Below are 14,616 nucleotides of genomic sequence, written 5' to 3'. Positions count from 1 at the left end.
AAATCACGTTGTAGTGAAATCTATTGGTGAAATATTTATAAAAGAATAATGACAAAGGTTAGTCAATATTTCAAAAATATTGATTAAAAATTAAAAAACAATTTTTTTTCATCCGTAGAAAATTAACACAGGACTAAAGAATTATTTTCAATATTCACCCACAACCACTCACCAAGATCCCTCGGTAAAAGTGCAGTTTTATATTAAAGAAGTTAGTAAAAACTGTTTTTATTTATTATTATTAAAAAGATACAGAAGTTAGCTAGTATTTTTTTATTTATTACTATTAACCAGTACGGCAATTATTAGCGTTTACCTTTTGCTTTCCCCTAGTTTTATTGTAATGTATCTCTTTTGCTTAGCAGTGAGATACTAGTAATCTTTATCTTCTTCGAATATCGCATTGAATCTAATCGTCCAATGAAGTTTATGTTGCAACGGCTGGAACTGAGCTTTTCATCACAAAACCTAACATGATTGCCGGTACATCTTTTTAGTCATGCAAGAAGAATTAAAATCACCAAAGTTAACGGAATCGACAAATCCAACCTTAAACCTTAAATTTGTGTCTTTCATTTTTAATATTTTTATGAAGTGACGTTATACTTTTATTTTCATGAAATTATGTCTTTTCTTATGTTAGGACGTGTATACAGTATACTTATGTTTCGTAAATTAAATCAAATTAATATGTCAATTAATTATTTAAGAGTTTAATTCATATGTATTCACATTGATCATCACGTAATTATAAATTTTTTATATTGTAAGTGTATAATCTTTTTTCTGATTATTTAATTCAATAACTTTTTTTTGTTTTTTTTTAATTTCTTTAATTGTTACTTACATTTATTCATTTTAAATATAAAAACATATTCGTAAATGAAAAAAAAAATTATGCGTTCATAATGAAAAATAATTTTACATAGACATTCAATCATAAATTATTATATATAATAAATTTATTTATTTTTATAATAATTATCTTAAAGTCATTTCAATAATAATTTGTATTTAAATAACAATATAAAATCATTTTACACTATTATCATATAACTATTGATTAAACTCTTTCTAAATTCGTTAAATTAAAATACAATTATGTGGATTTTTTTAGATTTCTAAGTTAAAAAAATCCTTTCTATATTTTTTTAAAATTATAATATTTTTCCACAATTAATTTTTTTTTATAGATTTTTGCATAAATATATCCGTAATATATACGGGATATATACTTATCAATTCTATATTGGCTTTTTTTAAAAGGCTTATTGGTTGTTAACAATTTGTTGGCCAACCAGGATGAGTGTTTTACTATTAAAATCACCTTGTTAGTGTGTCAGATTACTATTAACTCTACCTAGCTGGAGTGAAGGAATTTTATTATATAAAACACTAGCTTATGAAGGTATCAAACGATTAAAAGCATGAAATAAATAAGCAGCTGCTGCATTGTTGGTGCAGGATTAATTTAATAATTTCTTACTTTCATCTTCCGGAAAATTTAATCATATTTTTTTTATTTATGGAAATACTCAACCCAGAGTATTTACCAATCTATTGATCTTTTTAACATGATGATTTTATCTTACTGATAACCAATTTCTCAAAATGATGATTTTCCAACGTGTTATTAATTTAATTTGAAAATTTGTTATAATTATTTTGTATTTGAATAATGAATTAGTTAAGAGTTGGAAATTAAATGTGCTAGTATTAAAGTTTTGGGTTGAAATGATATCTTTTAAGGGGCATTTAGTGTACGATTTTTTTCCGTCATAGGAAATCATGCTTTTTTAGGATTCATGTCCGTTGATAATGTCAAGAGTATGTTTGTATTGTGTAAAATATTATCAGAAACGAAAGATAAGAATGTATTTTAATTTACATCATAAAAATCTTCCTCTTTCATGAGAATCTTATTTGGTTGATTGTTGCATGCTTCATGAAACTCAATTGCAACATGTTTAAATTTCTCCCTGGTTATCCATTTCATTTAATTGGCTCTTTATCTAACAAGTACCTCATATTATTATTGATTTATTTTGGAAATTAAACTTTTAATGCTTGATATCATACCATTGATGCCTTTTTTAACTTCTTTTCTTTTTAACAATGACTAGGGGCGTGTTTGAAAAAAAAAATGTTGGGTTCAACGTAACTCAAGTTTTTTCCAATCCAACAATATAATTACCTTTTCGTTTCTGGCTTTGGAATGCATAAATAAATGTTTAAAGTTGTGAAAATGAAAAATCAAACACGCGATAGACTTTTGAATGGTACGGAGGAACACTTAACCTCATAGTAGTATTACTACCATGGTTGGGTGGCCAAACATCAGAAGTGATCATGGTGCTCGAGTTGAACTATTTGACCAACTTGATTTCCCGTAATTTATTTCCTTACTAGAGTAGTTTCAAATATTTGGTTGTTGACACAATGATCTTATTTTATTTTACCAATCAACTTGACTTGAATGGTTCATTGCCATGGATTTTCTTTTCTTCTTCATACATAGATGAGTAAGGTTTTTACTGTAAGAAAATCACTCATCACTCTCCCTTTTTTTTTTGCTTCGATGTATGCATTGAAAAAATTCTAATTACTTGAATTTGCTTTACATGATAAAGTTATTATGTTTGTATTTTCAATAATCCATCTAAATTAGCATGTCTTTGCATGAAATAAGTTTTTCCTTCATTTGTTGGACTTTAGGACAGACAAAGGGTGATGCACTAAGGTCTTATTTGGGATGATTTTTCGTCGTGAGTTTTAAATTTTTTAAAAACAACCACCAAAAAAATTATAATGTAAATTTTCCTTTGTGAAGGCCACACGATCTCACATTGTTTGTGTTCTCTCCTTTCCCTCCTATGTTGATACTAATGGGTTGGGCTTAAAGTCTCTTATCTTAAGGAAAGGCTACTTACATAAACTTTTTTACTCTTTGCACGACCTAACTTTTTATGTTTTTTTATGATTTACAAAATACCCTTTTAGCTGAAATTGACAATATTACACAAACTATTTTCCATAATGTAGATTTTAGCCTTTTAGGTCACGAAAATTAGTTTCAATAAAAATATGGAAAAGGTGAAAAAATGAAATATCAAGATGGTCTAAAATGACTCTAAAGAGAAAAATGAGAGAAAGGGGGATATTGTAGGGAGGGGATGGTGCAAGGAGGGGGGGAGGGGAAAAGATAGTGATCGGCGGAGGGGAGGAAGGCAGGAGCTGAAGGCTAGAGAAAAAAAAAGAGGGTGCAAAGAGAAGAAGAGAGGGAGGGTGAAGGTGGAAAAAGTTTGGATTTTTCAAAAGGTAAATACTTTTGGGGGTTTTGAATAGTAAGTGAGGAGATATAAAAAGCAATACTCCTAAAAAAAGTATGATAAATGAATTTAAACCTTCTGTCCAACAATAGAAAAATTTAGCAAACTCTCCAATATTCTCTCTTTCATTTTTTTATTTATATAAATAAAAAATATGTATAACTCAGATATCCTATTTAATCTACTGAGTTATTTCTTTCACTTAATATACCCCTTACGTGAGTCTTTTATTTTATGAAGAGAAAAAACATATTATATAACTTTTTTTTCTTCTATTTTGTTAGACAATTCAACTTTTTCCCTCTTTATTAAAAGGGGTTTGGTTGAGTGGAGCAAGATTGAGTTCCGGAGATTGCAGGTTGCATGTTTTGAATTCTCATTCATCTCTATCTTGCAGTATAAGTACACTTACTTATAAATGTTACCCGAGCACAAAAACTTTCACTATTGGACACCATCCCCTCCACCTAAAATTTATCTCTCTCTCTCTCTCTCTCTATATATATATATATATTTCAAACTTCAAACCTAAAGTATCTAATGAATGTAGATCAGTTGGTAAATAATTTGAATTTATGAAAAAAATACAAATTTGATCCCTATAAAATACATTATTGGGAATGAGTGATAATGACCTTCAAATGTAACTAAGTCTCCATTAATTAATTTTCTTATAATGATTAATAATTTTTTTCCCATCCTTTATCTATTTTCTGCCACCAAATAATAGAAAATAATATATATATATATATATATATATATATATATATAATATTTTTGTGATAACACTTTTTTACGTAAGAATGTGAAAATAATTAATAATAATTATTAAATTTTGATTAAAAATAATAGGTGGTTGATATTAAAATATTTAAAAATTAAAATTTAATATAATCATTAAATCTTCAAAAAAATTTATCAAATAAATAATGTTGTAATCAATTAATGTTAACCCATTTCACATTCTATTTTCTCATAGATGTTAAAGTTTTGCAAAAAAAAAAAAGAACTAATTGTTAAGAAAATATCAGAATATATTTATTGATAATATAAAATGGAAAATAAAACATATATGATAAAATGATAATTATTTATAATTTTAACCTAACCAATTTTATTACATTCTAATTGTTAATTCTCTTTCTCTGAGCTTGTAAAAACAACATCAACTTGTATGATTCTAATGAATCGTTAATATATATATATATATATATATATATATATATATATATATATATATATATATATATATATATATATGCATGTCATAAAAAATTGTATACTATAAGTAGAGAAAAGTAAATATAGTCTTTATTAGGTAAAAACACTGTAGAAAATATGATTTTGTTAATAATTTTTTATAAATAGTTAAAAAAATAAAATAATCAAATAATCTAATTGATTGATTATAGTTAATTAGACAATCATAAAATATGCTAAAATCATCATATTTGTTAAAGATATTATAAACCACAGGATCAATCTATATTTACTATATAGATTTGGAGTATATATTAAGAGATCAAATTAGATCAATCTAATCTTATTCAATTATTATATCATTTAATAATTTTTAATTAATAATATTTTTTAAATCCGTTATTGAATTAAAAATTTCATATACAAAATTTTATAGTACTAAAAAATTATTTATTACTTCATTCATACATATTCAAATTAATGTTATATAATTTTAAAAAATATATTAAAATATAAATTATTTAATTTTTAAATTGATAAAAATATATTTTATATCAAATTATATAATAATTAGTTAAATTACGTCAATGTAATTTGATCAAGTTATAAAATAGTATAAAATATATATATATATAGATTTACATACCTCAGTGATAAAAAAAATCCAATCTACTAAACTATGATTGAATTTTTTTATCAGTAAACTATGACTTTTTAAATAAATATTTGCTGTTTTTAAATAAAGATTATTTAAACAATCTACGATTAATAAATATTATTATTTAAAAAATTTATTTTTCTCAAAAATAGACAAAAATAAAAACTTTGATTATAAAATAAACTAATCCATATTCAAAAGATTTGCACAGTCACTTAGTACTATTTAACACGTCAACCGCCATCGTTCTCCCATAAACCCTAAACCCAAACAAGCCGTTATTCATTCTGCCGCGTCTCCACCACACTCACAAGTCACAACCATGGACTCCGACGCTATTGCCAAGGACTCAACAGAGCTAAAGTTGACCGAGCTATTGAAGGAGGTCACCGTAGACCACTCACATCAGTTCTCCAAGCTCGTCGACGACACCGTTTCCGCCATTAAAACCTCCATCGACAAAATCCCCAACGATTTCAAGGTCACTCTTCTATCCGTTTTCCCTATGCTTTGCTTTTCGGTGCATTCAACACTGATCCTTCTCAATGCGCGTGAATTCGCAGGTAACTGCTGATTTAGCATCGCGCTTTGTTACGGACATTGGCGCAGATAAGGTCGAGTTCAAGTTTAAGAAGCCCGCGTTTGTTAAGATTGGTGGAAGTTGCTCCATACAGAGTCTCGCGAAGCCTGAAGTTAATGTCGATCTTATTATCAGGTTACCTAAGGTACTATCATCGGAAAAAAAGAAGAAGAACGATAACCAAACTTATATATATTTTTTAATGTTTAATTTAATTTATCAATGTGAGACTTGCGCTTCGATCGTTTAACTTTTTTTAGTTACCTGTTTTCGCGTTTTGTTAGGAATGCTTCCATGAGAAGGATTATTTGAATTACAGATATCATGCCAAGAGGTGTCTCTATCTCTGCTTGGTGAAGAAGTATTTGGAGAAGTCTCCATCTATTGATAGGGTTGAATGGTCCACTCTGCAGAATGAGGCCAGAAAACCCCTGCTCGTTGTGTATCCAGGTTTGCACTCTGTGTTAGCTTCGAAATTTAATTCTAATGCCTTTTGAAATAATGTTGGTGATGCTAACAACGAAAATAATTGCAGCTGCTAAGCTTGTTGAAGTTCCTGGTTTTTTTGTAAGAATTATTCCATCAGCTAAGGCTATATTTAGCACTGCAAAGTTGAACCTGAAACGCAACAACATTCATAATTTGAGTAATGGTGTGTGTTTACAATACCTTTATTCTGTTTCTCCAAGGCTGTTGCTTCTTTTGATACAGAGTACTGATGATTGATTGTTGATATTATGAAGGGACTTCTCTTCAGGCTACACCAAAGTACAATTCTAGTATTTTGGAAGACATGTTTATAGAGGATGCAGAGTTTATCAACAACTATTATCTTGGATGGAAGGAACTAAAAGAGGCTTTAATCCTGCTTAAGGTTTGATATATGATTTTTTCGGGGGTATTTATGTGTGAGATTCAATGAATGATAATAATCGTACAATGGAACACTGAAACCATTGATTGTCTTCATTGATTTAGGTTTGGGCTCGACAAAGAAGTTCAATATATGTTCACGATTGCCTGAATGGGTTTTTGATTTCTGTCATTTTGGCATATCTTGCTTCTAAGCAACATATTAGCAATTCAATGAAAGCAACTGAAATAATTCGCATCACGTTGAACTTTATTGGTATGTGTATAGACTTTCCATTGCAGTACAGTTCATTTTGTTCAGCTCTTCTGTCATGTTAGTGTACTAAGCTTGGTCTGTTGTGAGAGTAAAGCTGCTCATGTTGGCGAATTATGGCTGTCAACACATATATACTTAGCCAGCATTAATTGTTGTGTAATATGTTGTGCGTGTGATACGAATCCATTTTTTTTATAAAATGCTGCAGGAAACATTTTTTAGCTCTCTTATAAGAGTTTAAAATATTTTTCTTTTAACAAAAATGCTATGGAAAACTACTGTGTTTGACTTTTATTTTCTTGTATTCTCAATGCATTATCATTGTCTCTTCTGTAGTGTATTTGGTTAACAAGTTCTGTAATAAAAACCTTTTATTTTGCATCAAAAGGAAAAAAAACTTTGCTTCCATTTTCAATTTCTTAGTGAACTTGTAGGCAGTTGGCCACTGATGTAAAAATTAGCATAGACTGGGAATGGGGATTTAACATGTATTCCAATAATAAATAGGTATTTATTAATGCTATTGGTTTTGCAGCCACCTCAGAGCTGTGGAGCCGAGGTCTCTACTTTCCAAAGGAAGGCCAGAGCAATATTACAAAAGAGGTCCTGATCTCTACTCTTTTTTTGTTTAATTATTTTTTAGTTTTGTAATTCTATTTTGTGTATCATTTGCATTCATGTTTCATTTATTCTTTGTTCTTTTGTTTTGTTGATTTGGTGGTTGTTTGAAATAATAATTGCTTTTTTTAAAGCACTTTCAAAAAACTCTAAAAAAAGCTATTGTTTCAAAATAAGCTGAACTTAACCCACACTAGATTGGTGCAAATTTTTAAATAAATCACACAATATGTTATGTTCATTACATTGTTTGCTGTTTATTTTTTTCTCTTGCAATATGGTGTGTTCACTATTCCCATTTGCAGCAAAGGATGCAACTTAAAGAGTCATTTCCAGTTGTCATATGTCATCCATCTGGAGGATTCAATTTGGCCTTTCGAATGTCTAGGATTGGTTTTACTCGGGTACTCATGGCCAGCACATCGTGCTTTTTTTAATATTATTAATATTGCAGTACTCATTTTGATTATATACTTATTTTTGGCTCTTCTATATTCAGCTTCAAAATGAGGCTACTTTGACACTTAGGTGCATGGAAAAGTGTAGAGATTGTGGATTTGAGGAAGTTTTTATGACCAAGATTGACTATGCTGTTAAATATGACTATTGTATGAGGTAATGATTCGTTTAATGTTTGTTTGTCATTGGCAATGTTTGAGAGCTTTGCCTCTTGCATAGTGTTACTTTCTTCCCTACTACGTCTTGAAATTTTCAGTGTGCTTTACTCTGTTGTTTATACTGTCATATGTACATTATTTTTCTCTTCTGCTTTTACTTTTCTTCTGGATGATAGATACTTGTCTATCCAGATACTTTATTTTATGATGGGCTATTCTGTCCTTGAATAATTTTCATGATGACTTGCTTCCTGTTATAAAAGCTGTAAGTTTATGTTATCTGATGTTTTGTTCTTATAGAATAAATTTGAAAGGAAAGAAGGAGGTATTTGCATCTGGATTTTGTTTGGACGATGAGTGCTGGAGATCATATGAGGATAAAATACATGGTATTTTATCTAAAGGGTTGAATGATAGAGCACAATTCATTCAAGTTACATGGAGAAATACACATTGCCAGTGGAGTGTGGATGATGTATGATTTCAAGCATGAATTTCAGTATCTCATTTAAAATGTGCTTCATGCTTTGGGTCTTCTGTTCTGTTTCTAACTGAGTTCACAACTTCAGGGCTTGTCGGTACTTGATAAAGTGCCCTTGTTCGTAGGATTTTCAGTGAGTTCTTTGGAGAAAGCATTTAGGATGGTTGATATTGGCCCAAATGCTGAAAGTAAAGAAGAGGTATATTCTTCTGCCCATACCCACTTTTTCATTTTGTTTTCAAATTTGGGTTGCTGTGACCCATGATTTTCACTGATGATTTGAAGCAGGCTCTTGAATTTCGAAAGTTTTGGGGAGAAAAAGCAGATCTTAGAAGATTTAAAGATGGTAGAATTGCAGAAAGCACGGGTAAGGCATATATTGTTACAATTCATTTTTTTTATCTAGTTTGTCTATCTCTGTCTTGTCTTATTTATTGGCTGAGATAAAGTATCTTGATGACTACTAAAATGGTGATGATATTTTCCCTAAAAAAAATTGTAGTGTGGGAAAGTGAACAATGGGCAAGGCATCTTGTTTTAAAAAGAATAATTGATCATGTACTTAGTCGGCATCTTTCTCTATCCAAGGAAAATATTGTAGTTGTTGTGGATCAACTTGATTTCTCTTTGCTTCACGGAGCTGGAGGTAACAAACTTTGTGAATTCTTCCTTTTTTTGGTCTCGTATGCTATATGCTTATCTTATTAACTGCTGTGGTGCTTTTGAAATGATTAATCTACAGATCCTATATCATACTCTGGAAGTTTGCTTGGGGCATTTGATGTTTTATCAAAGCGTTTGCGTCTTATTGAAGACCTCCCTTTGAAGGTGTCTAGTGTACAGCCTTTAGACTCTGGTATTTTACCTTCTTGGACAAATATTTTATTTATTCAAATATAGACTCCTTATAGATTTCCTTGTACCATTTTTCAAGTGATCCATGTCAATGCTGACTAGTGTGTTTTTATTGTTTATTAATAACTCAGTTTTTTTGCAAAAAAGAAAAAAAATAACTAATTAAGTATAAGGGTGTTTAAGTTGTACATGTTGAATCTTATTTAAGCTTGAGCTCTATCAATGTTCTGTGCTTATTGTCATTTACAGCTTTCAGGTTTACATCAGTCTTCCCTCCTGAACCTCATCTTCTAGCAAATGAAAAAAATGAATCTCTCAGACTGAATAAGTTAGTTCCGTCATGCATTCAACCACTGGAAGTTATGATTCAGGTATGGCTTCATGCACCAGTGATGCTCAGTGTCCTGAAGTTTTTACAGACAATTTATGAAGAGCTAACTTCTCTGCCCTTTACAGCTGGAAGGTTCTGGGAACTGGCCAATGGATGAAATCGCAATTGAAAAAACAAAATGTAGTTTCCTTATCCAAATTGGAGTAAGGTAGGGATATAGATTCTTTATTCATTTCAGGATCTTATTCTTTTTCAATATTTAATGTGATATCATAATGTTATCATGGCAGTCTTCAAAAGATGTGGGGGATGACATGTACTGCCACTGAGGATAATGTGGACGTGTTAATGTCTGGATATTTATTTCGTCTAAAAATTTTGCATGAGAGGGGCCTTAGTTTGCTCAACAAGGAAAGTATGTACTTCCATTTCATATAAGATTATGATGATTTAATTGGAGATTTAGCTTCTTAATTTCACTTATCAAACCATTTTAACATGCAGTTGGGAGTGATCAAGCTAAGCGGATTCCTTCTGCTGACAAGAAACTTTTTATCCATAGTCAGCATGCTAACATGATCAATGGATTACAAAGTCGTTATCCAATATTTGGACCAGTAGTTAGGTAAATATTTGAAGATTTCTGCACTCAGCTATATTCCATTTGTAATTTGTAACTCATGTAGACCTTTTATATGTCTAGACTTGCAAAACGATGGGCTGCTTCACATCTATTTTCAGCTTGCCTGTTAGAGGAGGCTGTTGAGCTATTGGTTGCATATCTTTTTCTTAATCCTTTGCCTTATGATGTTCCCTGCTCACGGATCACTGGGTTTTTGAGGTGAGTTTCCTAATCATTGTTACTCATCTAATCAAGCAATCGTAATTTTGACAAGATGAAATGACTACTTAAGCAGTGATTGCTTCAAAATTGCATAACATACTGTCAATTCACTGTAAAATACAATATTATTGCTTAAATCAGACCTGTATTAAGATATGCGGCATTCTCTCACATTTCTAGCCTAGTCATGATCCTCTACATTGAGCCCCTTTCTACCCCTTCTCATATTTCTCTGGCTTCTATCAAATTCTCTTCAGACTCAGCATTTAAATATCAGATTGCTGCATTTAAATATTATAATATCATCTTATGCTTATTGATTTCATTGACAGATTCCTGCGGTTACTCTCACACTATGATTGGACTTTCTCTCCGCTGGTTGTTGACATAAATCATGACTTGAGTCCAAGTGATGAGAAAGAAATAAATGTAAGTTGTGTGTCTGAGTACATGATTAGATAAAAACTTGATGATGTTGGTGTTGGACGTCTTTGCAATTATATTTTGTTTTGATTTTCAGGACAACTTTTTGCTAAAAAGAAAAGGTCAGGGAGAAAATGGACAAAGTGTAGGACCAGCAATGTTCTTAGCTACAGTTTATGATAAAGAATCTGAGGCTTGGACTGGATTATCACCTAGTGGAATGGTTAGTTTCCCTTTAAATTCGTATTAATTTTTAGTCTTCTTAGATTCGTAATGCCTGAGACCTAATGTTTCTTCATTGCATTCCTTACACCTCCAGTTTGTTGTCACATAATTCAAGGAATGTTTTTTACAATAATATAATATAGCTTGGGTTAAATAAAAATAAATTTCCTGCAAGAATGTCCTAAGTAGTTGGGGTTTAGTGAAAGTTGACTGTGCTGATAATATATAGGAAATTTCCACAGTTAGTATTACCCTTAAGTTTTTCATACATAAGTTTTCTGATCTGGTGATGTTTTAACCTTCATGTCTGCATTTTAGCACTGTTTCCTCCAACGATTCTGTTGCATATGCTTCAAGTGTTTGCTAATTTATAATGACATGTTAATTTTGTTGTGATTATTCATCAATATTTATAATTTTTACCAGGAACTTAAAAGGTTAGTTGCATATGCCCGAAGCAGTGCCAATTTGTTGGCAAAACTCACATTTCAGGAAGAGATTGGTCCATATAGGTGGGAGGTGAGTGGAGCACATTTTTCAGTTATTTACTCATTTCAACCTTTAATTTTAGAAGAGATGTCTTTTGAGAGACATAATGAATTTTTCTATTCTTGCTGGCAGTGTCTTTTTAGAACTCCTTTAAACAATTATGATGCAGTAGTTATTCTCCACAAGGACAAACTACCGTATCCCCAAAGGCTTCTCTTCCCATCAGAAGTTAATCATGGTACAATTAGTAGCTGGTAGTTTACTTAATTAAACCTCCCTTAAATGATTCAAGGGTAAGGGGTATATAATTAGTTGGTAGTTATATTTGTAGCAAACCAGTTACATTATTTCATAGTCATAACAGATTTTTCTGTGTGTGGTCAAGTGCGATGCCATCATATAAAATGTTCTAGACCTATTATGAAACAGACAAATGCAGGATGACATTGGTTCAAACTTCATTTGACTAAGAAATTAATTCAACTAATGTTAAAGAACACTAATTATTGATAGTTTGATATTTTAATATTTTACTTTATTTACTTCCCTTTAATGAGTTGTGCTTAATTAATCAAATGATATTCTCATTTGCATTGTTGGCAGGAACACATGTTGCAGAAGGACACGCCAGCAAGTGTTTCCAACCCTTTTTGTTGCCTAAAGATTTGAAGGGCAGGCCAGAGGAACTTAAAAATAAGTTGCTGGTAGATTTTGATCCATCAAAGTGCTTTATCAGAGATTTAAAGGCATGTACAGTGAGAATGATTTGATGTTGAATATAATGTTGTTTTCCCTTTGCACAATATCCTCTTTGCTCATTAGATACTATCATTTGCAGCAAGAATTCTCAACCACATTCCAAGTATGGCATGATTATCTGGGAGGTGATGTTATCGGCCTAACATGGGGAGAGTCATATCCTTCCAAGGTATAGAATTGGCGTTTATATTAGTGGGTTTTTTTGCAAAGTATATTATAAATTCTTAATTTACAAATCTTGGCAAATGGATCTTCTGATCACTGTCTTTTCCTTTCTTCTTTAAAGAAGCGGAAGCGCGAGGATGTAGTTGACCCCTGCAAGGTGTTAAAAGCGGTGGGGGAAGTTGGGAAAGGATTTGTGAGGAGTATATACTTTCTCAAGCCCCCAAAGCTCATGAATTAATGTTGTTTTGGTCATCTTATCAATAAGTATATTGAAAGAGTTTTGCCCCAGTAACTAGCTAATTTATCAATTAGAAAATTTATTAGCATGGAGGAATCAGTCCAATACAGGATCAATGTAGTAGAGCACAAGAGTAGAGTACCATATTGTTGAGGGAAAAGAATTACTGTAGATTGATGTTTATGTATATTCTTGTATATTATTGCCTTCCAACTCCACAAACAGCCCAACAAGGACGAAGAAAAAGTTCCCGATTCTTATTAGTGAAGAAGCTGAAAATATGGCCTACTATATACACGAGATATTTCAATCGAATGTCTTGATACCCTTGATACACATTCAAGATGTCAAAGATTTTTTGCCCGTGCATAGGTGGTGTAGTTATTGTATTGCGGTAATGCTGTTTTAAGCTGAAAACTTTAGAACTCTGCATCTTTAGGGCTTTTGTCCGTCTGAAGTTTGCCAGTACATTAAGGTTTTGAACTGATTATTTTCATCTTCAGGAATGCAGTGACTTGTCGCTGTAACTCAATTTTGAAACTTACTGATGTGTTTTTTTTTTCTCTCCTTTGGTTTATTCGTGCATACTACTGATAGTCCGATACTAGTGGAAGCTAAAGCTTAATATTGGCCAATTCAATATAGTTGTCGCAATGTTAAATGTTTATTAACTTCGTCTCGGATTGTTTGATATTTCGTATCATAAGAATCAGCTGTGTTAGTGTCACTGAAAACAAAAAGGATTGTTTGATAGGTGTGTGTGCATTGCGCATCGATAAAATTTTGCAGTCAGGATAATTTGATAGCAAGCTAAAAAATTACTAGCCCTGTTTGGTTCTTTGCTTGTTGCAAGTCAAATGAGTCAGTTCATTACCCCATTTTCTTTAAAAAATTTGAATTTTTAATTTTAGATCTTTAGGAATTGGAGACAAGTTTGTTATTAAATGTTTGAATTCAAGATTGAGGAAGCGTTTAAAAATTTATTTCCTATCAAACGTCGCGAGAATGTTTAAATCCATATTTTCTTTTAATGTTGTTAAACTTAAATTTTAGGTATTTTTTTTGAACCAGATTCGGTCAAAATTAGATTAGGATCAAAATTTTCAAAATCAATCTGCATTTCTTAGCAGTTCTACAAAACACTTGAAGTTGATTTCTTAAAAAATAAATCAACAGAGATACAATGGCGTTAGTTTCATATACTAAAAAAATTGTGTATTGTTGTAAACAAATTTTTGACTATGTACATCTCTTATATTAGAATAATGATCGCTAATCCTCTCTTCCAACCAAAATAAATGATGACTAATAGTAAATATTAAATTAATTGATCAGTATTTTTTTTATGAGCAATTGATTAGTAATTTACAAGCAACGTATTTCTAACATTTTTTTGTTGGTTACAAGGTATTTCTAACAGTTACTTCTACACCAATAAATTTATTTGAGTTTATGGTTCTGTGAAGTTTTCTATCTTCACACAATTTTTCACGTGACTTAATAATTTCATATATTCATAATTTTCCCCTTTTAGATAATGTTTATATTATATATTATTTTATATTCTCAATTTATTTTAATGATCAATTTTTTTTGTCGTAACGTAATTTCTTTTTATAATTAAAGGTGTGTAGGATAAGTAGAAAAAAAGTTATGGAAGTATTTTTAAAGCATC

The 14,616-nt window shown here is 30.7% G+C and overlaps 1 protein-coding gene across 1 annotated transcript; it reads left to right on the top strand.

The window, feature by feature from the left end:
* Positions 1 to 5,433: 5,433 nt before the first annotated feature.
* Positions 5,434 to 13,473, top strand: LOC100776157 (nucleolar protein 6). The gene is made up of 26 exons (XM_003537540.5): positions 5,434 to 5,668; positions 5,751 to 5,912; positions 6,052 to 6,217; positions 6,303 to 6,419; positions 6,511 to 6,641; positions 6,746 to 6,896; positions 7,432 to 7,499; positions 7,820 to 7,918; positions 8,014 to 8,129; positions 8,432 to 8,606; positions 8,701 to 8,811; positions 8,901 to 8,979; positions 9,115 to 9,258; positions 9,355 to 9,468; positions 9,717 to 9,838; positions 9,924 to 10,006; positions 10,089 to 10,213; positions 10,303 to 10,423; positions 10,502 to 10,639; positions 10,975 to 11,071; positions 11,163 to 11,288; positions 11,717 to 11,809; positions 11,912 to 12,017; positions 12,383 to 12,525; positions 12,618 to 12,707; positions 12,825 to 13,473. The coding sequence occupies exons 1-26, from the start codon at positions 5,510 to 5,512 to the stop codon at positions 12,939 to 12,941; spliced, it is 3,153 nt and encodes a 1,050-aa protein (XP_003537588.1). The 5' UTR covers positions 5,434 to 5,509; the 3' UTR covers positions 12,942 to 13,473.
* The last annotated feature ends 1,143 nt before the right edge of the window (positions 13,474 to 14,616 follow it).

Source organism: Glycine max, chromosome 11 (genome assembly GCF_000004515.6).
Source record: "Glycine max cultivar Williams 82 chromosome 11, Glycine_max_v4.0, whole genome shotgun sequence".
In the NCBI taxonomy this organism is placed as follows: Eukaryota; Viridiplantae; Streptophyta; class Magnoliopsida; order Fabales; family Fabaceae; genus Glycine; species Glycine max.
This window is presented reverse-complemented; position numbering and strand designations above follow the sequence as displayed.

Bases quoted from the DNA above. Each gene is read 5' to 3' on its own strand.
- LOC100776157 (XM_003537540.5), top strand. From the start codon at position 5,510: ATGGACTCCGACGCTATTGCCAAGGACTCAACAGAGCTAAAGTTGACC. The intron at 5,913-6,051 runs GTACTATCATCG...GCGTTTTGTTAG, and splicing joins TTATTATCAGGTTACCTAAG to GAATGCTTCCATGAGAAGGA. The intron at 10,007-10,088 runs GTAGGGATATAG...TTATCATGGCAG, and splicing joins CTTATCCAAATTGGAGTAAG to TCTTCAAAAGATGTGGGGGA.